Below are 26,259 nucleotides of genomic sequence, written 5' to 3'. Positions count from 1 at the left end.
AGATAGATGTGGTGCTGAGGGACATGGTTTAGTGGCGGGCTTGGCAGTGCTGGGTTAACGGTTGGACTTGATGATGTTAAGGGTCTTTTCCAACCTAAACGATTCCATGATTCTATGAATTGGTGCCTCCAGGGAACTCCATTCCATGGGAAATACCTAAAGGTATCCTAGAAGATATGCTGGGGGAACGAGGGGCTCCTCTGGTTCCTCTAAACGCCCTTGCTGGTGGTGGTGGGACAGGGCACAGGAGAGGCTGGTCTGAAAAAATCTTTGCAACCCTTTCAGCCTGACTTACGTGCTCCTGCACTCCCCAGCTCTGCTTGCAGACCTCGGGCCAGTTCGTCTGCAAGCGTGTGAATTATTGGGAAGATGCATCTGTGCTAGGCTTGGGGTAACGCGCTCCTTCCTCGGACCCCTCCCAACCCACGTCTCCTGGCGAGCAAGAGCCAAGCGAGAGGGAATGAAATATTCAACACTTGTCTACACAGCCTTTCATTTCCAAGTGTTTCATAATTCATCAAGTGCCCTGCTCCTTTCCCTGGCATTTCTGCTGATGGAAAGAGAGGGAGTTTTTCTGGGTCACTCGTAATTTTATCAGACTGTAGGAACATCTCTTGTTTCAAACCCAGCCCGGTTTGGTGCTTTGAGCTTGCTCAAAGCCTCGGATCAGGGCAGTCTGGGGCTGCGGCACACCCCAGGACCCACTTTGCCCTTTGCCCGTAGGGCACGTGCCATCTTTCCATGAAGCCATCTGTGTGCCTGGTGCAGTTTAGAGGAGACCCTGGCCGGAGAGACCGTGAACCCCACCAGGCATTGCCAGCACTGAAGTGCCTGTTCCCTCTGAGCAAGGGCTCTGAGGCCAAGACGTGCATCTTGGTCTGGCTTTGCTAAGAGCATCCTCCAGCCCATGAAGTCCTGTCCCCGGCTCTCTGGTAGTGTCCCTTGGATGCTGTTTGCTCCCTGGGCTCCTGCAGCCAGGGAGAGCCTCTGGTGGGGGGTGGCATCTCCATCCATCCGTCATCAGATCCTGGGAAGCGACAAAAGGCAAATCATGGCATCTCTGTCCTGGTTTGGTCCCCACCTCCAGACACCCCTCGCAAGGTAGGGTGGGGAAAGCAGAGGGATGCCACCCATTGCCAGGCCTGCAAGAGCCCAGGGGACTGGAATGAAGGCTCAGCTGCCCAGGGGAGGATCCAGCCTGCGCTTACAGCAAAGACCTCAGGGAGAGCGCTGGGGCCCCGCACCCCAAGGCGGCCATGGAGGGGCTGGAGCGTGGCCAGAGCAGGGCAGCGAGGCTGGGGCAGGGGCTGGAGCACAAGGCTGGGGAGGAGCGGCTGGGGGAGCTGGGGGGGCTCAGCCTGGAGAAGAGGAGGCTGAGGGGAGCCCTCATCGCTCTCTGCAACGGCCTGAAAGGAGGCTGGAGCCGGGGGGGTCGGTCTCTGCTCCCCAGGAACAAGCGATGGGACGAGAGGGAACGGCCTCAAGCTGCGCCAGGGCAGGGTTGGGTTGGGTATTGGGAAAAACTCCTTCCCCCAAAGGGCTGTCAGGGCCTGGCCCAGGCTGCCCAGGGCGGGGGTTGAGTCCCCATCCCTGGGGGGATTTAAAAGCCGGGGAGATGTGGTGCTGAGGGACATGGTTTAGTGGTGGCCTTGGCAGTGCTGGGTTAACGGTTGGACTTGATGGTCTTAAGGGTCTTTTCCAACCTAAATAATTCTACGATTCTATAAAACTGGAAAAAAAATAGAAAAAAAAGTATTATATTATACAACCCATCCCTGCAGCCTCGCCTGCTCCCCTCCCAAACAATCTTTCAATGCTCGTCATACTCGAGTGTCTGAGAGAAAACCAGGAATATCGCAGGAAGGGGGGAGGCAGGAGCGGCCATTGCATCTTCCTGCTGCCTTCCCCCTGCCAGGACGCCTTCCCACCCTCCGGCACTGCCACCTGCACACACCGAAGGATTTGCCTACAGCCCCCAACCCAAAGCAGCATCTCTGAACTCCTGCACCGTGGCTACACCCCAGATTGCCCACTGAGCACTGCCTTGCTCAGCCGGTAAAGAGGGCTGAGGAGACCTGGGGGCTCCTGGTCCTCGGGGACAGCGGGGGGGCACAGCCTCCAGCACGGAGGCATGGTGGGGAGGGAGAGTTCTTAGAAGAAACAGCCAGCACAGGGACACGGCCAACGCCCAGGCTGCCCAAAGAAGTGATCGTGGGAGATGCTAATCTTTCGGACCACCAATGGGGCTTAGATGACCAGGCGGCTCAGCCCTACTCGGCTAACATCTGCTGAGACGACGAAGCCCTGTGGGTTTGTCAGCTCCAAGAGCGATGGCCACCAAATCCCCACTTCTTCGTCCACGATCAGATTGCCTTTTCCTTCCCTTACCGATAAGCCAAACAGACAGAGCTGCTGATGACTTCAGGGTAGGTTTTAATGACTCTCGATGCTCCTCTCTAACCAACCCCACTTTTCCAGCACCTTTCTGAAGCTAGAAACTAGACACATATATTTTTTCAGACCGCACCGAAGCAGACATCGCTGTTATTCCCATGCTGCCAAGTAATTGCAGCAGCTCCCTGCCAGCTTCCCCAGCCGTAACCGCTCCCTGCAGACGGGGAAATGCCAACTGCTGTACGACAAGGTCTGGTCCCCGCAGGGCTCCGTCGACTGCCAGCATCCTCGGAGACGAATCCTTGCCTGCAGTCACTCCCGAGCGCTGCTCACGTGTGTCACACCTTCAGCACCAGCCATGTCAAATTTTCGCAGAATTTTCATATCTTAATCAAAATATTGCGTGACACCGAGTCAAACACCGTGCAAAAGCCTAAGTACTACCCAAATTACCACTTTAGCAACCAGATCCATAATCTCATCCCAAATTAGTTACCTGACAGGATATATTTCAATACGACAGGGCTGACTGGCACTCATTATGCTATTCCACTTGTCTTCCAGGGTGAAAAGAAAATCCATTTATATTTAATGAGAATTTTTGCAAGAGTTTGCTGAAAGAAAAGTTAATTCACTGAAGCAACTTTTAATATCTGGAGGCTGCTGAGCTGGAACTGCTGTTGTGTCCTACATTTCACCAGGTTATCCAAATGTTAACAAAACAATAATAATTGCATACGCTTGGAAGCGTAAGCACTGACTTGCCTACTGCACAGCCTTGGTGCAAAGGGGGTAATTAGGAGGGAAGTGATTTAGAAAGCTTTAAGTTAAAGAGTCAGATGATTACAGATGAAGCTGCAATTTGGCTAGACAGTGAAAAAGGCTCTTCATTTTGGTCCAAGCTCCAGGGCATTCATCACATAAGCCACGGGAGGAAACGGTTTGCATTTATCAGTATTGCCCAAACACTGGTTTGTACATAAATGCAAGCACTGCAGCTTCCAAACATACCGTCAGACCCCCAAGTATCCAACAGCAACTCCCCTTCAGCTCATTTACTTTCTGCTTTTCCAGCCTGAGCTCCCAAAGAGCCATTGCGTCTCCCCCCAGGTACCCCACTGAGCTTCACAGACCGAACAGACCCACCCAGCCGCTCATCGGAGCTGCTCCCTGGTTTCCCATCACCCATTTTTGGACCCCTCACACATCTCTGGTCTGCTAGCCAGCCCTGCCCGGTTCCAAGGCATCACAGAGCCAAAGGACAGCCACGGCTGTGGGTTGCTGGTGCGAAGTAAGAAGGTCCCACAGCAAAGAAAACTTTCTTGGAGGCAAGCTGCCCACATGTGCTGGGAGACAGAGAAATTATAACGCTAGAAAATGCTACAATGGCTAGAAAATAAATCACTTTTTTCAACTTTTCAACCCACTTTTGGCAAAGGAGGGCTTGGGTTTTCAGTTGCATGAATCTAGAAGCTATATGGAAATGACTGTAACCCGCGAAGGGTCATTTTACCAACCCAGGTGTGAAGAGGCAGGAAAGGCTTTGAGTCCTAATGCTCAGCACGCGTGAATTCTGCAAGCTGAGAGGCATGGGACACGCCAGGGCAAAGAGGAAACGCACAGCCGACCTCCATGTGACAAACCGAGTTGTGTTTGGCACATCGCCGTTGGGCTGTGACCAGGGTTGGACCAGAGTAAGCCCAGGGCAGAGACTCACCGATCCCCTTTGCATGGCTCTGCTGCACAAGCCTTCTCCATGCCCACCTCCTGCCTGGCAGGGCTTTGCTCCACCCTGGAGACAGAGCTGCCAAGGTGCCTATTGGAGAAGGGAAGGAGAAGGGAAGGAGAAGGGAAGGAGAAGGGAAGGAGAAGGGAAGGAGAAGGGAAGGAGAAGGGAAGGAGAAGGGAAGGAGAAGGGAAGGAGAAGGGAAGGAGAAGGGAAGGAGAAGGGAAGGAGAAGGGAAGGAGAAGGGAAGGACAAGGGAAGGACAAGGGAAGGACAAGGGAAGGACAAGGGAAGGACAAGGGAAGGACAAGGGAAGGACAAGGGAAGGACAAGGGAAGGACAAGGGAAGGACAAGGGAAGGACAAGGGAAGGACAAGGGAAGGACAAGGGAAGGACAAGGGAAGGACAAGGGAAGGACAAGGGAAGGACAAGGGAAGGACAAGGGAAGGACAAGGGAAGGACAAGGGAAGGACAAGGGAAGGACAAGGGAAGGACAAGGGAAGGACAAGGGAAGGACAAGGGAAGGACAAGGGAAGGACAAGGGAAGGACAAGGGAAGGACAAGGGAAGGACAAGGGAAGAGGACGTCTCAGGCTGCCTCTAAGGAGGATTTTGGGCTCAAGATCCCTCACAGAGATCATTTTAAAGCTGCCCCAGATGTAAAAAAAATGTCAGAGCAGGTGGTTTTGTGTCTTTGTGTAAAGAATAACAGAAGTGCTCTCTTCTTTTCCTTTTTTCCCTTTTCCAGACACGCAAGTTGCCCAGGGATATCAGATCGGGCATTTGTTGGGGTTTGTGAGAAGCCCACCTATGCCCTGTGTGCTTTTAAAACATAAATATGAGACTGAGGAATCTTCAAAAACTCCCTTTCTCCAAAACAGACTTTGCTTAATGACCAAAAATGTGTTAAACAAAAATAAACAAAACCCCAAAAGGCAAAAAGCCCTGATGCAGCTCAAAATCATCAGGGTTCAAAGTGCACTGATGGTTGCTCATTTTCCTCTCTCCCTGGGGAAGGGTCCACCCCACCTGCTCATAGCTGTCCTGCAGTTCGCCATCACCTGAGCTCTCTGTACTCAAATGGAGGGACCGTCCCAGCTCGAGGGAAATCCATCCCAGATGCCTTAGATGTATCTAAGCTGGGGAGAAAATGCTTGTGGGAGGTTCTGGTCTTGCTCTGCTGACTATCGGACTTAAAACCCATGTCCAGGTTACAGGCAGGCAAAGCTGGGCAGTGGGAATTGTCCTGTTGCTGCCGGAGATCTCCATGAAATGTGTTTTCCTGGCGGTGCAAAATGAGTTTGGTGGGGATCAGTCCAGAGAAGGAAGGTCTCCTCTTGAAAGCACCCAAACACAAATTCCTCCAGACCTCCAGGCAGAGGATCTGAATTTCTAGCATTGCAAAAAGAACACAGTTCGAAAGCCAGCAAAGTATCATTTTGCTTAGGAGCCAAACATCCAGCCTGCCTCGGGAGGCAATAAAAAAATGAAAGAAAGGGCTCAACCCTCTTCCTCTGCACAGCCTGCACTACACAAGCCACATCATCACTTGCTGGCCACGTCCAACCTGAGCTGAGCCAGCTGTCCCGGCTGCCTTCTCCCCTGCTCGCTCTACTCTGCCTCTTGGCAAGCCAAGATGATTTGCAGCCCCTCCTGGGAAGTCTGGACTCGGCTCATCTCTGACTCTGCGGCTTCCCTCCTCCACGGGGCTCAGCCTTTCAGCTCTTTTTTCACGTGCCAGCCTTGCCTGCAAAACTGGACCACTTGTATGACATGGTATCGCTTGCAGAAAGGCTGAGCTGATACCTCTGTAGACATCTCGGCTGATTAGCTTGCACCTCTGACATGGTATGGAAACTTCTGCCTCTCCAGGTTCCTGCCCCTGGTGACATCAGTCGTCTCAGGACATAACCAAGCACACCTTGTCCGTCTGTTTTTTACCTTCCATGGGAGCTGAGGCTAGAAAGTCTTAATGAGACTTCAGACTTGCTTGCTGCAGCCATCCCATTGCAAGGGGCTTCGTGCAGGAGAAAGGTTTCAGGCAGATGATACATCTGCTTGTAGACCAGGCAGCTGTAGGTGTACCACAGACACCAGCCCTAAGGGCTGGGAAGATAAGCTGGGCTTTGTGAACGTCAGGCTCTGGAGCACTTGCCACCCACCCTACTTTGTGGAGGGGTACGTGAGAGGAGACCTTGCTCGCTGGACTGGTCCCCACCATACCCATTTTGCATCAACTGGAAAAGAAGTTGGACTAGGACCTTCTTCTGAGGTGAATGATCCCACAGCTCAAGAAGCGCAATGGAAAGTGGAAAAGGAAAAGAGTGTTAGTTTAAGAAAATCATGAAAAGAAAGAGTGCGGCCCATGGATCAGGAGGACGGGGGAGTCTGGGCTCTCAGGAGGACAAATCCATTTGTCATGGTAACCCAGATGCATTGGGAAGGACCACAGTTCATCAAACCTTGTCATCCCAAGTATGAGTCTTCTGGCCTATGTAAGATGTCCACCTTAGGACTCCTGGGGCTAGAGGGGATATCTTTGTATTCAATAAACTCACACAGATTTTTCTTCCATGAAGATGTCAAATTCAGTTTTGAACCAGTAAACTTTCAGTATCCACCAGATCTCGTGGTGGGGCTCTCCACAGCCCACCCAGCATCATCTGAAGACCCACTTCATCCTGAGCCTGCTCCCGCCATCTTCGTTTTCACATCTTCCAAGCTTTTCTACTGAAACAGATGATGAATAACTGCTTCCTCCCCAGTTTAACCTTGTGGCTATTCATTACATCCTCTTTTGAATTGCAGAAGACTAATTTAAGTTATAGTTCCTCATACAAAAGCTGTTCCAGAGCTTTTGCCTGTTCTATTGGATCCTTTTTGCTCCTGCACAGTTAATAGCACAAAACCAAATGGCTCTTACAACCGACAGCTTGTTGCAAAGACAGCCTATAACAGCATTGGGAAGCAACTTTCTATGTTTCCAGTGCCGAAAGGATTAGTGGAAAAACTTGTTTTAATGATGTTTGGATAATCAAGGTTACTGGATTGCTTCCAACTGCTAACACAGGCATAAGATCCTCTCCAAGAGACCTGCCTGGTCTGGACTGCACATAATAAAGTCTGGGGATCCGAATCACGTATGAAGATGACAAACATAAACCCTAAGTTGCGCAGGTGGCCCCCAAATCCCGTAAGATCTTCCCATATGAATTTTTGTGTCTTACTGGTGAAATTAGGAAGGGACTCTAAAAAGTCGTTTTGGACCGAGACAGAGGCAAATCAAGCACGAGGCCGGCGTGCCGCGATCTCATGTAAACATTTTGTCTGGGTTACAAGCATAATTAGTTGCATTCAAAGAGATTTAATTGTTTTCTGCCTTTGAGCAATTCTCTAGAGAAAAATAACACCTTGATGTGTGCACCGGAGGCATCACTCATCCAGCGGTCCGGTGAGCCAGACGCAGACCCCTGGATGCAACCTCAGGGTATCCCTGGGATTTCCACATCAGGAGGGAAGAAACTAGGGAGGCCTGGGTCTCCTGCATCGCTGACGATGCTCCCAGGGCTGCAGCTCAGACCCCTGCAAGGTTTAAGCAAGCTGGGCAGCGGAAAGGCTTGCCCAGCTGCGGTCCAAGCACCGTCTCAAGGAAACCGTGGCACCTTCTGGTTTGCAAAACGCAGCTCTTGCAACTCCCTGCCTGCCCGGAGTCTGAGCGCTGCCCTGCGCGAGGAGGGCACTCAGGCAAGACGGGAAGCCTACCGTGCCAGAATTAATGATTTTTTTCCATTATACTCTTTCTACAGTGATTCTGCAGCAGATTATTTTCTGCGGGTGAAATGGTGAGCACCCTGCTTTCTGCAAGTTGATGGCAGTTTCATACAAGACTCCAATTCTGCAGAGATCTTAATTGCTGGAGAAGCTGGAGTACAAAGGACAAAACAAAGCTCTATTTTTATCCCGGAGAGCACACTGCTGTATTAAAAGCCTTCGGTATTAGTCTCTTTGTCTCTCGGTCAGGTAAGAAGAGCCAGCTCCTGCCTCTTCCCCGTGGATATCGGTTTTCTGCAGGGGGATGTTATCGGTGCCCCCACCCCTGCATCGCCCATCAGGCCGGCGGGGAGCCGACGGGTTGGCGACGTGGCTTTCGGCCTTTGGCCAGATCCAGTTACTGCTTCTCTCCCCAGAAACAGTGACACAGAGGGAAACAAACCACCTCGAAGCAAAAGCCCCTAGTTTTTGTGCAGCCTTCCTCATCCTCAAGGGGTGCGGTCGTTGACTGGTATTGCCCTTGTTTATGCACAAGGAAAAGACGTGGCCCAGAAGAGGCTTGTCCAGGCTGTCCCAGCAGGTCAGGAACGGGAGCAGCAGCAGGGACCAGACCTCCTGCCTCAGGGCTGATGCTCTGTGGCCGCTGGACCACACAGCCATCCTCTCTGGTGTCTCAGCAGCACGGCACGCTGCCCTGGCTGCTGCCTCCACTTGCTTCTTGCCTCTCTGCCCTCTCCTGTGCATACAGTCCTCCACCCCACTCATACGTGTTCCCCAGTGTCTTCTCCTGCTCAGACACACTCACATCCACATCTGGGACCTGACATCATGCACCCACCTCCTGCACATGCCCTCTCCCACGGCCCTTCACCGTGGGACCTCATGCTACGAATTTTCACCCATCTTGAAGGTATTTTGTAGGTCTCCTCAGGGGACCAGAGGACAAAGGACAGAGATGAGCTGAGTTCCAGTAGGATCTCAGTATTTCTACCCAGGTCATCCCACCATGCAGCAGTTATTTGGCTTCACCACCTGCTTTTTGGGAGGGGATACATGGCATCAGATGAAGCATCTCACATCTGTAGGATGGGTGTGCAGGACCCGTGATTATTGGTTCTCCTCTTGTGTGGAGCACTTTCAGTCTGCACCTACAGTAGTAAATTAACCACGGGCAGAATGCGGCACTGCCCCTCATCCACCCGCACGGGGACAGGGCATCCTTGGGGAGGTTTGGATGGATCTTGGCTGGAGAGGAGAGTTTCCCAGCCTGAGGATGCCCTACCCATTCAGAGGCTGGAGGCAGGTTTCTGGGCTGGTGGCACCACTGGTCTGGCCCATTTGAGCTGTCCTCATGAACTATTTCCCCACCTCCATGCTCTGCCCCTTTCTTTGGGCACTCAAACACGCAGAGCCCTGGGGAATGGCTCCCAGGGCCGAGAGCCACCGGAGCCCACAGCCCCTCGGAGGAGCCAGCACACAACCAGGAAAGGATTACCTTACCAGCTAATTAGCTGCGTGCTGATGGCCACCGAGGCAGGAAACAAAAGCAACTCAACAGAGCCATGCAGCCACGTCTGGGCACCGGCCCCCTCCATTATTCAGGGTGGACCTGCATCAGGTGTCATGCCTTTATCTGGGGCTTTGATAAATAACGCTAATCAGCTGCGTGTGAATTATTCAGAGGCCACAACTCAGCTTTCCAAACCCCAGTGCCAGGGCTCCTCTCCCTCCTCTCCCAGATTTCTGTCTGTCTGTCCTCCTCCTCCAACTCATTTCTGTGCAAGAAGGCTGGGCTGTAGTTACAGCACTGGTTTGTGACCCTGGGCTTTAAATTTTTTTTTTGTACCACAGATTCCTTGCATTCCCTTGAGGGAGGTGCTCAGCACCAGCTGCTCCAGGTGGGATGAGGCCAAGTTCATCGGCTGTGCCCTGGCACTAATATCCTGGTGTAGACATTTCTTAGCCAGCAGGAGAAATGCTATGAGTCTGAACAGAAATCCCTGGATAATCCCTTTATATTTACACCTTGGAGCAGTCTATTCTGCAGGTTGATTCCTGCCACGGATACTCAGGGCTGAAGCATATTCCTTCCTCTCTCAGTAGGCAGCTTATAGGGTTGGACTAAGGCTCTCCTGTCGTTGCCTCTTTTAGGCTCCCGGTTGCCTTTTGCTTCAGGGAACTTCGGCCTGTTCAGCCCACCCTTCAGCCACAGCCAGTTCTCCTTTCCTTGTGCCCAAAACACGTCGCCCTGGGGCAGGGCTGCTCCTGGCTCTCCCAGACCCCTCTCCATCGACTAAACACGAGGGGTTCAGCTCCATCACCTGAAGATGAGTACCTGCTGCCATGCAGATATCCTGGATCAACTTTGGATCTACAGGAGACATGAGTCCTTCCAGAAGCTGGATATTCAAAGGGCACTGGAGACCTGTGGGGGCACCTGAGCCCTAATTCCCCATGGACACCTACAATGCAGTGAGAGATGAAGCCCCTCTTGGGATTCTGCTTCCCGCTGCTGTCAAGGGACAGCCAGGGGAGACGTCTTGTTTGGTGTTTGCCGAAGGGGCTCTCTGATCCTGGCTCCTTTCCTGGGCTGGGCTGCAGGGATGAGCTGCTCCGGTGGCCCAAAGCAAAGATGGGCAGCAAGGAGAGCCCGCTGTGCTCTGTCCCTTAATTGCCGAAGGACGGACTGAATGCACACTGCCACAGACATGCTTTGGGGTTCATTTTACCACTGTAAACGCCAGCGTGAGGAAACCGTTTCTAACATGAAGGGCTTTTTAATTTAGCAGAGAGAGATGGAAGAGGTAATTAAACTCCAGCAAACCTCTGCAGGGAGGTGCTGGATACTCCACCGCTGTGCTGAACGCTCCACCGCTGCCCCGGGCAGCCGACCTGATGCTGCTCTGAAGCTGGGCTGGTCCAGCTGTGTCCCACAGCGGGGCGAGAGGAGACTCTAACTGGGATGTGGCTGCTGGGGAGGGCGAGCTCTGCATTTCAGTACTTAAAGGGGGCTTAAAAGAAAGATGGGGACAGGCTTTTTAGCAGGGCCTGCAGCGACAGGACACGGGGGAATGGTTTTAAACTGAAAGAGGGGAGATTCAGACTGGACAGAAGGGAGAAATTGTTTGTGCTGAGGGTGGTGAGGCACTGGCCCAGGTTGCCCAGAGCGGTGGGAGATGCCCCATCCCTGGGCACATTCAAGGCCAGGTTGGACGGGGCTCTGAGCACCCTGGTCTGGGTGAAGATGTCCCTGCCCATGGCAGGGGTGGGACTGGGTGGCCTTTGGAGGTCCCTGCCCACCCAAACCATTGTACAGCTAGACGATTCTGTGATTTCAAGGCGAATGCACCCCAGAAACAGGAGCAGCAGCTCCTGGTCCAGCCTGTAACGATGCAAAGCAGGCAAAGATGCTGGATAAATATTTCTGTTGGTTGTTGCAGGCCAGGGGTAGTTTGTGGGTAATCATCATAAAGGAACCAGCAGCCTCTGGTCCACTGACATCAATTTTTTATGAAGCTGGAATAATAGAGAAATCCCAGCACAGCAAAGAGTTCATACAGGGTAAATGGGAGAGCCAGGCTAACCTGGCAGCCGTCCTAGGGAAAGAATAGGAAAGCCTGTACAGGATTCAATGAATAAGCAAGTAAAAACTGGAGTGTAATCAATGACATTCAAGGTGGGTTTATGAGGACACAGAGCCTGTCAAAACAAGCTTGGTTTGCTGCTTTGGAGTCGGTTTGTTCGGTAACTGCGTGAAAGGAACAGGTTTTCACAAAATGTTTGGTTTAACACTGCCTGCTATCAGTGCTACACACTAACAAGAACAGATTAATGAAGAAACTCTAAAAATAGGACATGAGCTGAGAATCATCTTTGAATGACAGTGCTATGGTGCAATTTTGCTATTAAGCCCTCGACTACTACATCAGTGACTGGGATGTAAAAATAACTTACAATCAAATTTTCAAATAACGTGAAGAGTGACAGAGCAGTCAACCAGGAGAGAGTGGCAGCAGCCACGCAGAGCGGCAGGGACCTTGGGATGTGCCCGAGCCGAACAGAAAGGGCACTCATCTGCCAAAAACACTGCCAAGAAGCAGCATCTGCACCTCAGGCTGGGAGAAAGTGGACCCGATTTCCATGAACGCAACAGCTCCGGAGAGCGCGGTGCACCAGCAGCCCAGCACGGTGAATAAACAACCAATTAATCCATAACCACACGAACGGAGGAGGGATGGGGGAGAAGAGAGATGTGTTTCATCCTCAGTCTGCGGGGCTGGGGAGATGCAGGGCAGAAGCGGATGCATCCAGCCTGTGCTTGTACTTTCGAGGGAGGATGCTGAAAGTTGAACATGAGTGGGATAAAGAGCTGCAAAGACGATTTGAGATGGTGAAAACCGCCGTGCAATGAGAGGTGCCAAGAACGGCCTTCTCAAAAACAAGACTGAGAGGTGCTTTGACTACAAATGTGCAAGAGCTTTCAAGGGCAGAGAACACCTGGCGAGCAACGGGCAGAGATGCTCCTGGTTTCATGTGCTCTAGACACCACGATGGGGGAGCCCAGCTGACTCAGCTCAGACTCCTGAGCCCCTGGGACAAGAACCACAGCACGTGGGGGCTGCTTTGCACCAAGGGGGGACTAAATGATGGAAGAAGCCAATTCTCACGGGGCATTGGGACTAGATTCCTGCTCACTGCAGATCTGGTCATCCCTTAATGGTGAGAAATAAAGTTAATGGCATTGCTCGGTTCACGTTGAAGATGGGGTTGCAGCACGCAAGCATCAGTTGAGCTAGCTTAGACCACAGAGGAAGATAAAGAGATGCAGGCTTCATCCTGGGCAGTGCAAGCCCAGCTAGGACGCTGGGACGTGGCTGCAGCCTGCTCCCCTGCAGCATCAGCAATTGCTGCTCAAAGGCAAGGCTGATCCGTGTGTGCACCTGTGAGGCAGCCCAGGCCCTCATGAGTCAAAGACGAACTGAGAAAATGTCCAAAGTGATGAAAATGATAAAAAAAAAAAAAAAAAGGCCATCTTGGAAGTGGAAGTGGCTCTTATACAGACAATCTCTTTGCATGTGCAGCTCACCAATGGAAAAAAGGCACTTTAAGCAATTTGGCTGGACTAGCTGGATATTTTATTTTGTGTTGGGTATTTGGAAATTTCTAAGAGACTTTGGTCACCTTGAAGGTGGAAGCAATTACCCAAACGATCACTTTCTCAGCCTCTAATCAGTGCAAACTGCTGGTGTGCCCTGGCCTTTCCAATTCCCAGCTCCATGGAGTGACGGCTCTTCATTTCCAGACACAGAAACACCACTTTCTGCTTTTTATTGCACCTTTCACGTGGATTTTTTTTTTCAGGTTTTAAGGCAGACAGAGAGAGAAGGGATTGCTTCTTTGTGTGCAGAGCACGCAGAATTGCTGTCCAGGAGGTAAGTTGGGTACATCCTGCCGTGCAGTTTGTTAGGGCAAAAGCATCTGATTCAGTTGGCATCTTTCCATTCCCTTCTGCTGGGTAATGAAGATATGAAGCTCCAAGCCATCATGTATGGAGGATGGAGGGATGCTCGTGGATGGAGGGATGCTCTGTCCCTTCACGTCATCCAGCTGCCAGCTGCACTATGCCTGTGCCAATGCATGGCAGTATCCAGGCTGCTTGCTCACACCAGGGGAGTAGAAAGCGAAGGAAGGCATTGAAGGAGCATCCAGTCAAAGAAAAAACATTGCTGTCATGGATGCAACCTGACGAGCAGGTTCCAGAGGCTGGAGGTGAAGGTGGCTGGGGAAGGAGGTGGATCTCCAGGTCTGCATCTGTCCATCTCGGGCTCCCATCGCCCACCTGCTGCCCTCAGCCCCCGAGGAGTCCCTTCTCACATGGACCCTGGGACAGTTCAGGGCTGCAGAAATGATTCAAGTCTCCTATTCCACGTCCCCATCACTCATGAACTTAGCGTCCACCACAACTGCCCTATCTCAGTGTGGGTGCCTATAGGAGGTGCTCTGAACACAACTCAAAGTGCCTTGTCCTACCCATGGCTCCTGTGGCAGAGCTGAGATCTCCCCACAAGCCCTGGACCACTCTTCTGCCCGTATCTGCCATCCATTCCCGCCCAACTCATCCATCTGGGCTGGCACCCTCTGGGGGCTCCTTGCCTTTCTCCTCCCAGAGAGCAACTGAATAAAACACGTTTTCTCAACTCTCCTTCTGCTACTCAGGCTCCTACTTAAAAGCAAGACAAAGGTAGGTATTTTTTTTCTCAGTTTGTTTTTTGGGTTTTTTGTTTTGTTTGAAGGGGTTTTGTGGCTTTTTTTTTTATTAAATCACGTATTTTTAGCATGCCTGCCCTGCATGCCATCTGTCTGTCTCCTCATTTTTTTGGCTCTGAAGCAAGCTTTTGCATGAACTTGTGCCTGGGAGATGTTCAGGAGACCCTGCTGAGCTCCAGCTGGGGAAGACACTGGATTTCAGTGCAAACATGTTGGTGCAACATCCAACCACAAGCAAGAGCCCTTCCTCGGCTCTCTTTTTTTCCTTTCCCCTCTTTAATGTCAGTGTAAATGTTCTGTAGGACAATTCACGTATGCCACTCATGTTTTTGTGAAATGCTCCCATACTTTTGCAATGACAGCATGGAAAAATGTATGAAATATACACTAAGGCTGACAGGAGGGACAGACAAACTTTCCTTCTCTTGTGCTCATTATTAATGTGGGGGCAAAACTTAGACCGTAAGAAACCTTAAAAAATGTTCATAGAATTGCACATAATACATAAGTCCTGGCAACCACCGTAGTATCTATGTGAGAAAAAATTACAAGAATAAGATAAATAAACACTTGCAGAATTTGCAAAAGCTGGGGAACAACATTTAGGTATCAACTCCCACCTTGATAATTAACCAAAAGATTTCAGTTTCTCTTAAACATATGCGAATTGTATTGAACCAAACAGCAGCACCTTGGGAGAACGGTGGCATAGACGTGGCGCTGACCACCATCTGGTTGCTGGTGGTTAGCAACCTCGCTTGCTGAGCTGGACACGTGGCATCTGAGCCTCCCTGCCCTTCCCAGGAGACATCACCAATGTCTTCCTCACCCTCCAGTCTTGAAACCAAACAGGGATGTGGCTCCCGTTCAAGCAGGAGCTCCCTCTTCCCATCGGAGCGGACCTGGGAGGTCAGCGGGAGGGAAGGACAGACCACGCTCTCACCTGTTGGTGAAGACTTTGCTGTAGTTGAACACCTGGATCTCCAGGATCTCATTCCCATCGATATTGGTTGCCACCGGCCAGCGGAAGGTCTGCGGAGAAAGGATGGGAGGGAGATGTCAGGCTTGGTTCAAGGAGCTGCTGCAGAGGCGATGGGATGGGGCTGAGATGACCATGGAAAAAGGCTACACTAGCCTAACTAGCCAGATGACCATGGAAAAACGCTAACTAGCCTAACTTGTTCCCAGCAAAAAGGCAGACAGGGCTGTTTTATAGGGATCTCACAAAGAATGTGCCTCAGTGCCAAATATTTATATATAGAGTATGAATATTAATACACATTGTACAAATGTGTATATATATTATATATATATACACACAAGTTTTACATTTATACATTTATACATATATATAAAAACCTGTACATATGTATATATATAAAAATCACTTTCATTTGTGTTTTTTTTGCTTCCCAAGCCAAGAAGTCCATCCGCCAGGCTAAACCGCCTGAGCCGCCTTCAGTTTTCCAGGTTGCGGGTGACTTGTGACCTCCCGAAGCCCAGCGCACCCCCTTGCCCCGCTGCTCTCGGTGCATCACGGGCTGGGAACGCGACGCCCCAGATGTGGAGGCGCGGGGTTGAGCCTTGCATCGCTTACAGGAGCGGCAGGACCGCATTCAAAGTCTTGAAAGGAAAATGCTTATCAAGCAACTTCTCAGGAAGAAATTAGTGACTTTTCAGAAATATGCCAACGCTCATTTTTAAGCTATTTTTTCCCCCTTTTACATTTTCTACAGTGAGTCAAGGAAGCAAATGAAAAAAACCCTGAAATGTAAAAGAAAACTAGCAATGGCCCCATGGCAATGGTATCATTTTGCTTATGGCCCAGCCTCTCTCCTCATTCTGCAGCTGCATTTACTTCGGGCTCTCCATCGTGGGGGTGTAACTCAGCCCTTCCCCTTACAGCCTGCGTGCCACTCTCTCCTTTAGCCAGTACTAACTAGGCTGATAAATGCAACCAGCAATCCCAAGATTAACTAGGAGCTGCCTGTTCCCTCCTGCCATCACCGTGCCTCTTTGGCCTCAGAAGTTGTCCTACCCTGACTGTTCAGGGCTCCTCAACACCTGCAGGTGGAGATTCATCAGCCCCAGCCTCTCCTCCCCACCACGGCCCTCAGACGCGCTGGTGAAGGGGATGGAGTCCACCATGTTATGAGCACAGCAGCAGCCCATCAACCTCCCACAACGTTCTGGATGTTAAACTGGTCCCATCTGCAGCTTCAGCTGGGCAGAGGGCTCCCCATCCTGCCTCGCAGCAGAAGGCGTTCCCAGGGTCTGCCCAGAGATGGCCAAAGGGACCAGAGCTTAGACCTTCTCAAGAGAAACTCTTCACTTTTAACAGCAGGGGTAGTTTGCTATGGGATAAGCTGCTCTGCCAAGACCAGGACTTCTGGGTGCTTCCAAGATGGAGACAGAAAGCCCAAGCGCAGGGGACATGATTTCTGCCTGGATCATAGAATCACAGAGTGGTTTGGGTGGGCAGGGACCTCCAAAGGCCACCCAGTCCCACCCCTGCCATGGGCAGGGACATCTTCACCCAGACCAGGGTGCTCAGAGCCCCGTCCAACCTGGCCTTGAATGTGGCCAGGGACGGGGCATCTCCCACCGCTCTGGGCAACCTGGGCCAGTGCCTCACCACCCTCAGCACAAACAATTTCTCCCTTCTGTCCAGTCTGAATCTCCCCTCTTTCAGTTTAAAACCATTCCCCCGTGTCCTGTCGCTACAGGCCCCGCTAAAAAGCCTGTCCCCACCTTTCTTATAAGCCCCCTTTAAGCCCCTTTAAGTATTGAAAGGATCCTCCTGGTCCTTCCTGAGACCTGATGTCCGTGCATCCTCACCACCTCAGCCAAGCCTCAGCTTTGATCCCTCTGTCCAGAGCTTTGGCCAGTACAAGAGGAACCCAAACCCCTCCGCTGTCTCCATAGAAGAATAAACCACGGTCCAGGAACAGGCTCTTTTCTGCTCAAACACATCTGACATGGACCGGGAGTTTAGTCTGGAAGCACCTCCTGAAACCCCAGCAGAGCTCCTGGACACAGCCAGGTCCTATTTTCTTTTTTTTCCTTCCTCAGAAATGCCATCCTCTGCTTGCTCGCAGACCAAAGCTGGGGGAGGAACTGGAATGAGCAGGCATCCCTGCCTCGGCCACTAAATCGTTTGGGTAAATCTCTGGTCCCCATCCTTGGGCTATAGGGTGGAGGACAGAGGCTGTCTCTTGCTCTTCGGGTACGTACAGCACCGAGCACAGGGAAGTCCTGCTCTACAGTTTGGTCCTCTCTAACAAGCAGATCCCAGAGCTCAAGCGTGGCTACCAAGATAAAGTATAGAAATAATGATGTGTAGGCACCCCCCCTCGGTTAGAGGTTTGTCAGGTGGCAAAATAACACATTTGGGAAGTGCAGTGGCCTAGAAAGGCTCCCAGGATCCCCGCTGAACGGCCTCGCTGACAGCTTTCTGCACCAAGAAGCTCGTCCGGGGATGTCCACGCCGCAGCCCATGCGCTGCTGCTGCTGCAGCAAACCCCGGGGGGCCGGCAAGCGATGCACGGCGCGGAGGAGCACGCTCCCATCTGCTCTGCGACGTCCCGTATCGTGCTGGGAGCACTCCTTGCACGCCTGCCTGCACACGTGCTTGCACACCTCCAGTTCCAGAGGGACCTGTTTAGAGCCGCTAATGCAATTTGCTTAAAGCACTTGCAGCTCTGCCTGAAATCCTGGGGAATGCAAGACAGGGCACCATTTTCCGCCGTCAGAAATAATCCCTTCGTGGTGTAGTCCCTGGTTTCTTGGGGCTGGGCTTTGGAAAGGGGCTTAGAGCTGAATTCTGCTGCAGATCCCCTGGATTTGGCCAAATCGTTTAGGACAGAATCCAGAGCAGATGCTTTCGGTTTGGGGCTTAAGAATCGGGGTTGGGATTCCTCCGCCTGACTTAGATGCTTAGAGGTTACCTACCTAAATCAACACCCCTGGTCTGGGCTCTCCATCGCTGGAGAAACTCTGGCACGAGCTGGGTACAAACCGAGCCGTGGCTCAGCTTTGGGAGGGGGCCACACTCTTTCTATCCTTTCTGGACAGACGATCCAGCCATGACTCCATGCCTCGGATTAAAGGAGGGCACCCTGCTCTGGAAGCTGTCCAAAATCCCCTCCCAAAAAAAACAAACCACTAACAGGACAAGGAATGGGCACCCAGATCCCCAGGCTATGAACAAATCCCTCCACCACATTCCCCAGCCCATGACCCGTGCTCTGCCAGTCTGCCCAGTCACCCTCAGCCTCCTCCTGGTTTTATCCCAGTGCATGGAAAACCGCTCAAACCGACTCGTGGCACCCAGCCGTGCATTTTAAAAACTTATTTTTCCCCTGCTTCGTGTTACAAACGCGCTGTCCCATGCACTAATGAATCCCCGGGCATTGCTCCCCCCGAGGCTGCTCTCATCTTTTCTGGCTGCCCTTTGATGTTGAGTGTTTTGGGGAGGCGGGTGGGGGATCCGCAGCACCCAGACCACGTCGAGCACCTTGCGGGTGAAGGTCTGACAGCGGGGAGCCAGCCCGGCTGCGAAATGAAAATGCAAGTCCCTGTGCTTATCTCTGTGCGTTACAGCCGCCTCCGCCTCGGCAGAAACACAACAGCTCAAAGGAACTGGGTGATATTGTTTCCCCCCAAGATAGATTTTTTTTTATTATTATTATTGTCTTTTAAGCCTGGAAAGGATTATTACAGTCGCTCAGCCTGACCTCTTGAACAACCCATCCACAGATTTTTGTCTTTCACTCAAAGGCCCTTAAATCAAACACAGATATGCCATGTAGCTCAGTCAGAACATATTTTTAACAGGGAAAAAGGAAAAAAAAAAAAAACCAAAACATCCCAGAATTCAAACACCACCACTTAATTACACTTCCAGATAAGTGGTTTCCACAGCTGATTGCTTTCAGCGATAAACATTCGCACCATACTTCTGCTTTGAATTTATGGGCTTCAGCTCGCCAGCCTTTGCCCTGTGTGCTCCCCCCAGGCCGAGGCGCTACCTAAATCCTTCCATTTGGCTTTTTCGCCGTTGCTCCTTGCTGCCTGCAGAGATGCACCCAGGGAATTGCCCTCGGGCTGAAACCAGCGCTCCCTTTGCAACACGGAGAGGCAAAGCAATGCCACCAGCCCGGGCTGGGCACCTCTGGAAAGGAGACTGGAGAGGGGCACCCTGCTAAAAGCACCCGGCGCAGGCTCTGCCGGGGCAGGCATCGTCTCCCTGCAAATCCCTGCCGCTCTCACTGCCACCGAGGCAGCGGCTGGCACCCAAGAGCTGCGTTGCATTTGCGCGGCCTCGGCTCTTTGCAGGCAGGTTTTCCTTCCCGCGACCCCCTCGCGGGGAGCTGCCCTTCGTGCAAGCCATGAAAGAGGGCGAATGTTTTAGAGCTGAAGTTTTCCCGGTTAATTTATAACAGGCCTTGAGGGATCACTTGCTCTCATCAATGCAGAGTGCCTGGGCTGAAGGTAAATACCGTCTGGCAGGTAACGTGGGCTGGGAAGCCGACACAAACCCCGCCAGGGAGTGATTCGGGGGCTGCAGCCTGCCCAAGCTGCTTTCCACCAAGCCACTAAAACCCAGCAGCACCGGGGACTGTGATGCACCCCCAGATGGATCAAAAAAAGCTCTCCCCCGATGTGGCGTGCATGGAGGTGACCCGCCTGTCCCCCTAGACCCAGCCCGTCCTGCGAGACTCCGACCTTTGCAAGGGGCTGCACTTAATGGCTGCTTTTCACGGCGTGTGTCCATGCCCATGACCGTGGCCGAGGGCTCCCGCGGCAGGAGGTGGCCCAGGGGCAGGCTGGAAGGCTGCTGCTAAAACGCGGCTTGTGTCAATAGAAAAGCTTGCAACGGCCACTCTGCTTCAGCATGAGTGCTGGAGTGAGCTTGCAGGGTGAAAGCCACAGATTTTACATCCATCCAATGCAATTAGGCAGTCTGATGGCCCACGGTGTCGAAGAAGCCCGGGGAATGAGGCTGGAAGGTGTCTGGGAGCACATCCATCTGTCCCTCCTCCCCTGGCAGCAGCAGCAGCTCTGCTCAACCTTTCAGCCCATTTCTACAGCGGGGTGAACACCCAAGCGTTTTGCAAAACACCCCTGCAATGCCACGGTGGATGCCAGCTAAGAAACAAAGCAAAATGATGATAAACCCTCACTTCACATCTAACCAAGGGACACGTTCAAGGGGATGCTGCCTGCTGCCGGGTGGGGACAGTGGGTTGTCCCAAATCTGCCGCCTGTGAGGTTTTCCATCTCCTTCCAAGCCAGGCGGTTGGGCTCATTCCCATGGCACTGTGCTGGGCATGAGACCCACGCAGCTTCCCCACCCTCCCGGCTCTGCACAGCGGATCTCCTGGGACTGGTGATCTCATATCCATCAGGAATCCCTCCAGCCACGGCACAATCTAAGTACTACATCACTATTAAAGTAATAGCATAATCCGCAAAGCTATTTTATCCCTTCTCAATGATCTGCCTAGAAATTGGAGGACAGGCTTTTTAGCAGGGCCTGCGGCGACAGGACACGGGGGAATGGTTTTAAACTGAAAGAGGGGAGATTCAGACTGGACAGAAGGGAGAAATTGTTTGTGCTGAGGGTGGTGAGGCACTGGCCCAGGTTGCCCAGAGCGGTGGGAGATGCCCCATCCCTGGCCACATTCAAGGCCAGGTTGGACGGGGCTCTGAGCACCCTGGTCTGGGTGAAGCTGTCCCTGCCCATGGCAGGGGTGGGACTGGGTGGCCTTTGGAGGTCCCTGCCCACCCAAACCCTTCGGTGATTTGATGATTCTATGAAATTGCTCTTACTTCACATTTTTTGTAGGGAAAGGTATGGGGGACGCAGTTGTGGGATGAGCGGGGCTGGCGCTGCTCCCCAAGGCTTCCCTGCTTTCATTACCCTTCCTCCTTCCCGGGCTGCCTGCCTGTTAATTCTCCTTCCTGGTTTTATTGTTAAAAAGCCTTTTTAAAAGCCCTGTGCAAAGCTAAGCAAGTGATAGCTGCTGGGTCAATTTTATCTGGTTTTTATTAACGAAGGGGAAAAAAAATGATAGAGGCAGAGAAATGCCTTGCCAGGATGCAGAAGCCCAATGCTTCCAGCGAGACTAAAGGGAGCTGGGAAAGGGCTTCTTTGCAAGCCATGTCACCCCTCTTTAAGCCATGTCACCCCTCTTTAAGCCACATCACCCCTCTTTAAGCCACGTCACCCCTCTTTAAGCCACATCTCCCCTTTTTCTGCAGCACCGGGGAGCCTTGGCTGGATGCTCATCCTGCCTGTCATCTCCAAGCCTGATCAAGCAGGAGCATTTCCAGATGTTCGGGTCAAGGCTGTGGCTCTGAGACCAGGCTTTCTTGACAGCAGCACTTAAGCCTGTCCTGGTCCCTTTAGGAGCGACTGAATGAAGGCAAGGAAGACCACACATGGCCCATCCCCAGCTCTCCATGCCCAGCACCGTCACTGGAGCCCCCTTCCCTTCTCTCCTGTGGGTGCCGGTGGGAGAGCGGCAGGACAAACCCCTCCAAGAAACCCATTGGGGTGCAGGCAGGACACAACGCAGCCGTTCCTGATAATGTAAAATACAGCCATAATGCTGTAGCTACCCTCTGGAATAGCCAGCAGCTTATCTTCCCCAGCCTCTGGAGAAGCACAGGCTTTGCATAATTCATTAAGCAATGAATAAAAATAATTGTAAAAGAAATAGAGTGAAACCAAACACATGGAAACGACTGGGGCAGCCCAAAATCAGCCTGGTAGCGGGTTCTCATGAATGTTTTAAGCGGTGGCAGGGAAGGCCGATGTGTTGGTTAGCGCTGTCAAAAAAACCTCTGGCTTCACATGAACCTAATGTGAATTTTCTGCTTGTCCCCAGCTCTGAGAGGGGGCAGGGTGCATCCTCTTCATCCTCACCCCGTTTTGTCTCCCCTCACAGTGATGGGAGATCGGCCAGCTCAGCTTCAAAACCTTCCCTATGTGAGGGATGAGACATCCCCCCACCCAAACCACCGCCCAGACAGAAGGTCACCATTTTACCCCATTTCGAGGCGAAAACAGGAGGAAACGGGGTCGTTTCTGAGGCTTCTCCTTCAGGGTTTCCCTGCGGGTTTTTCACCACCCCTGCCCCACCGTGCATCCCAGCTGGGTGATTGGAACCTCCTGCGCCACAGTCTGCACCAAAGCTGTTGTCTCCTGTGCACAGCACCTTCTCCGAGCGATGGACCTCCCTCGTTCACCTCGTCCTGCCGGGCAGCCCACGCCATCAACAACCTCGCTGCCAAAATTACCGTCCAGCTACTCAACGCTGACAGCAGCAGAGGTGCACTGGCATCGAGGGTGGTCCCCTTTGCCTAGCAGCTAATGGTAAAAATTCACAGAGGCCGGGTCATGGAGCAATCATCTCTCCACAAGAGAGCTGGCACCTCTCGATACTGCTGCAGCCATCGGGGCTCATCTAGACGACAGCTCAGTTTTGTGCACCACAAGCATTACAGACCATAGAATCATAGAATCACAGAATCGTTAAGGTTGGAAAAGACCCTTAAGATCATCGAGTCCAACTGTTAACCCAGCACTGCCAAGTTTTCACTATACCATGTCCTCAAGCACCACATCTACCCATCCTTTAAATACCTCCAGGGATGGAGACTCAACCCCTTCCCTGGGCAGCCTGTGCCAATGCTTGACCACCCTTTGGGGGAAGAAGTTTTTCCCAATACCCAACCCAAACCTGCCCTGGCGCAGCTTGAGGCCGTTCCCTCTCGTCCCAGCGCTTGTTCCTGGGGAGCAGAGACCGACCCCCCCGGCTCCAGCCTCCTTTCAGGCCGTTGCAGAGAGCGATGAGGGCTCCCCTCAGCCTCCTCTTCCCCAGGCTGAGCCCCCCCAGCTCCCCCAGCCGCTCCTCCCCAGCCTTGTGCTCTAGACGGGTGCACATAAGACCATGTGCACCCATCACCTCCTGCAAAAGCTCCCCATGGGATAGCTCCCTGCAGGGGAGCAGCTGGGCAATAGTTGAGTCAATAATAAAATTTTATTCAATAAAACACATCAGCTGGGCTCGTCATCGGTGGCGTGATGACTTGCCTTGTGTGTACACTCAAAGGGAAATATCTGCTTTCCTGGATAGCCTCATCAGCTAATTACTCCAGGTAGCCCAAGAAGCTTTCCCAAGCTCATGGCAGGTTTCTTGTCCATGACCATTGCATCAGGGAGTCCTTCAGCAGCACGAGATAATGAGGCTGGAAAGCTGAACCCAGAAATGTAGGCTAGCCTACATGTTTTCTGCATCGTTCACTACGGGCCATCAAAACTCATCAAACTCTTATGTTTTGGGCCAGTTGGGACAGTATCGGGTCACGGTGCTACAGCAGGAGCTGTGTCTGACCTGGCATTAGCACACGTTTAGGTTACCGAGTGCCTCGTGGAGCATCTTGCGTGACCCCAAGGACAAAAGCCTGACTGATGGGGCAATCGTTCAGGGCATGAGCACTCTCCTACCAGCACAGGGAAGACGTAGGAACGCGCTTAACTTAAAAACCACTGGGATTACTCGTGTTTGGCAGGTCCCAAGCCCTGGAGCCGTCAGCAGCTGCACACCCTGATGTCGTCTCTGCCAGGGCTCCGTGTTGACCTTGGTCCTCAGTGCAAAGTAACCTCTGACTCACGGCCGAGTTTCCTCCGGCTGGAGCCAAGTGGCTGATGAGAAAAACCAGGGTATTTGCAGTGCGGGTGAGCAGGGAGCTGGGTACAGCCTCGGGCTGCCGATGCATCGCCTGCCACCCAGCGCAAGGGGACGAGAAGAGCCCAAAGCTTGGTCCAGGCATGCAAAGTTGCTCCAAATCAGCTTGCCTCACTCTGCTGCAATTCACTGTGTAGATACTACCAGGCTTATTTTAACTGAGGCTCTCACAGCAGGAACTGTAATAAACATGATCTAAACAGAGAGACGGGGACAGCCTGAGGCTCATCCCCACAAATGCAGTAAGAGCCACTAGAAGAAGATACGATGCACACTAATATATACCTGTGGCTCAAGGCTCTCTTATACCTGCTGTCTTTGAAGCTCTATAGTCTTTGTCCTCCTGACATGCACCAGTACCTATCCTTTCCTGCACACTGCCTGGGACCACAGGGGGCTCAGAGCTTGGCTGGGATGCTCAGAGTGTAGGTGGGATGCTCAGAGCATAGCTGGGATGCTCCAAGCTTGGCTGGGATGCTCCGAGCGTAGCTGGGATGCTCAGAGCGTAGCTGGGATGCTCCAAGCTTGGCTGGGATGCTCAGAGCATAGCTGGGATGCTCCAAGCTTGGCTGGGATGCTCTGAGCTTGGCTGGGACGCTCAGAGCTTAGTTGGGACGCTCCAAGCTTGGCTGGGATGCTCAGAGCGTAGCTGGGATGCTCAGAGCATAGCTGGGATGCTCAGAGCGTAGCTGGGATGCTCAGAGTGTAGCTGGGATGCTCCAAGCTTGGCTGGGATGCTCAGAGCGTTGCTGGGATGCTCCAAGCTTGGCTGGGATGCTCCAAGATCACTGTGCAGCACCAAGCACTCAGAGCAGCCGGTATCTGGCATCCCACCAAGCCTGAGACAGCGAGCGGAGCCTCCAGCCCTTCAGCCCCGGCAGGGAAGGATCTCCTCATTCAAATCACAGAGAGTTTTGAGACACAGGCAGCTCCACCAGTGCACACCTCCCTGGTTGTTATTCAAATCAGTTATTATACTAACAAATTGCTGTGTGCAGATCTACAGAAATCTGCATCCCGTTAACACCAGCAGCTTCCCCCGGCTGCCTCGGCGTTGTAGGAGCGTGGTGGGAGCCACATCTCCAGCCACCTTCTCGCTGTGCCTCACCGACCCCGTGCGACACTGGGGGTACCGGTAGCAGATCCCACCCTGCCCGAGCCACGGGCTTCCCCTGCCCCTTCATCCTCCCTGGCAGTTTAGGGGAGCCTGAGATTAAGCTCTTCCCCTAAAACCTGGAGCAAGGACTAACCCGTGCCAGGGACACGGAGAGGCAGGGAGGAGCCGGGTGTGCTTCTGGCTACGCAAGCTGGGAACACCACGGCATTTATCACCCCACAAAAGCATCCTATGCCTGAAACCAGGATGAAACCTCATTTCCTAAAGGTGACAAAGCTTTAAAAAGCGATAAACAATCTGGAGATCTGAATATTCCTCATAGCCTCTTGTATTCTCCGGCCCCTGGGAACGCGTTATCTTCTACGAGAAACACAAAGCAATCAGAGGAAACATCCATTCTCTTCTGAAAGCATTTTTCCATTTTGAATGTGACTTCTCAGCAGCACCTCTATTCCCTGCTTGTGTGGGTGACCTTATTTCAATCATCTCAGAATATTTGCTCAGTTACTGCTTAAGAAAAGGCTGTATTTCAAAACCACACAGAACTTGGGTTTCAATTCCTTCCCTCTCCTTTTTCAAGCCCAAAGCCGAGTGCTAAAGGCCAACACATCCTCCGATCGGCACCCAAAGCAGATGAATTGGCTTGTTACCCGGCGTGAGCCCAGGGATGCAGATGGGTGAGGGAGGCTGGCAGGCTGAGCATCAACAACTGAGGCACCAGGGACTGGAAACAAGGAGGAGTTTTTCCCCCTGAGGCAAGGAAAAGGAGAGCCAAGAGCTCAGCAGGATCTGCTCAGTGGAGACAAGAAATTTTTCCTGAAATTTCAGTGCAAACAATATGGATTTTTCATTTTTTTTTTAATTAATCACCCCACAGGGAAATGCTGTAGGGCTGTTCCCATGTCATGGGCACCCCGTGTCCTCAGCCCCAGCCAGGCCACAGCCAAGAGACCCATTTGCTACCTGCCAGGAGAAACCTTGGAGCAGACAACACAGATGCCAACACACTTAAATTGGGGAACGGGGATATTCAACCGGACGGGGAGTCACGGCAAAGCCAACCAGGTGTGCGAGACAGACCAGGAGGAAAACACGTCTTCTCTTACCTCATCAAACCTGGCCTCGTCCTCGCAGTTTTCAAGCACTCGGGTGTAGAAGGAGAGACCTGGAGGAGGGAGAGGAAAACCAGGTTGGTTGCGGCGAGGCGAGGGGCAGCCGGGGTGGGAG

The 26,259-nt window shown here is 52.3% G+C and overlaps 1 protein-coding gene across 4 annotated transcripts in view; it reads right to left on the bottom strand.

The window, feature by feature from the left end:
• Positions 1 to 26,259, bottom strand: part of OTOF (otoferlin) — a gene marked incomplete at both ends in the record, with an annotated part of 108,879 nt that overhangs the window by 76,152 nt on the left and 6,468 nt on the right. For all 4 annotated transcript variants that reach the window (XM_082306316.1, XM_082306317.1, XM_082306318.1 and 1 more), the window contains 2 exons: positions 15,101 to 15,189; positions 26,139 to 26,197. In XM_082306316.1, coding sequence (XP_082162442.1) covers positions 15,101 to 15,189; positions 26,139 to 26,197 — 148 coding nt within the window. The remainder of the gene's footprint in view (positions 1 to 15,100; positions 15,190 to 26,138; positions 26,198 to 26,259) is intronic.

Source organism: Platalea leucorodia (genome assembly GCF_965183815.1).
Source record: "Platalea leucorodia genome assembly, chromosome: 3".
In the NCBI taxonomy this organism is placed as follows: domain Eukaryota; kingdom Metazoa; phylum Chordata; class Aves; order Pelecaniformes; family Threskiornithidae; genus Platalea; species Platalea leucorodia.
The sequence above is the reverse complement of the archived record's forward strand: the minus strand, read 5'-3'. Positions and strand labels throughout refer to the sequence as shown.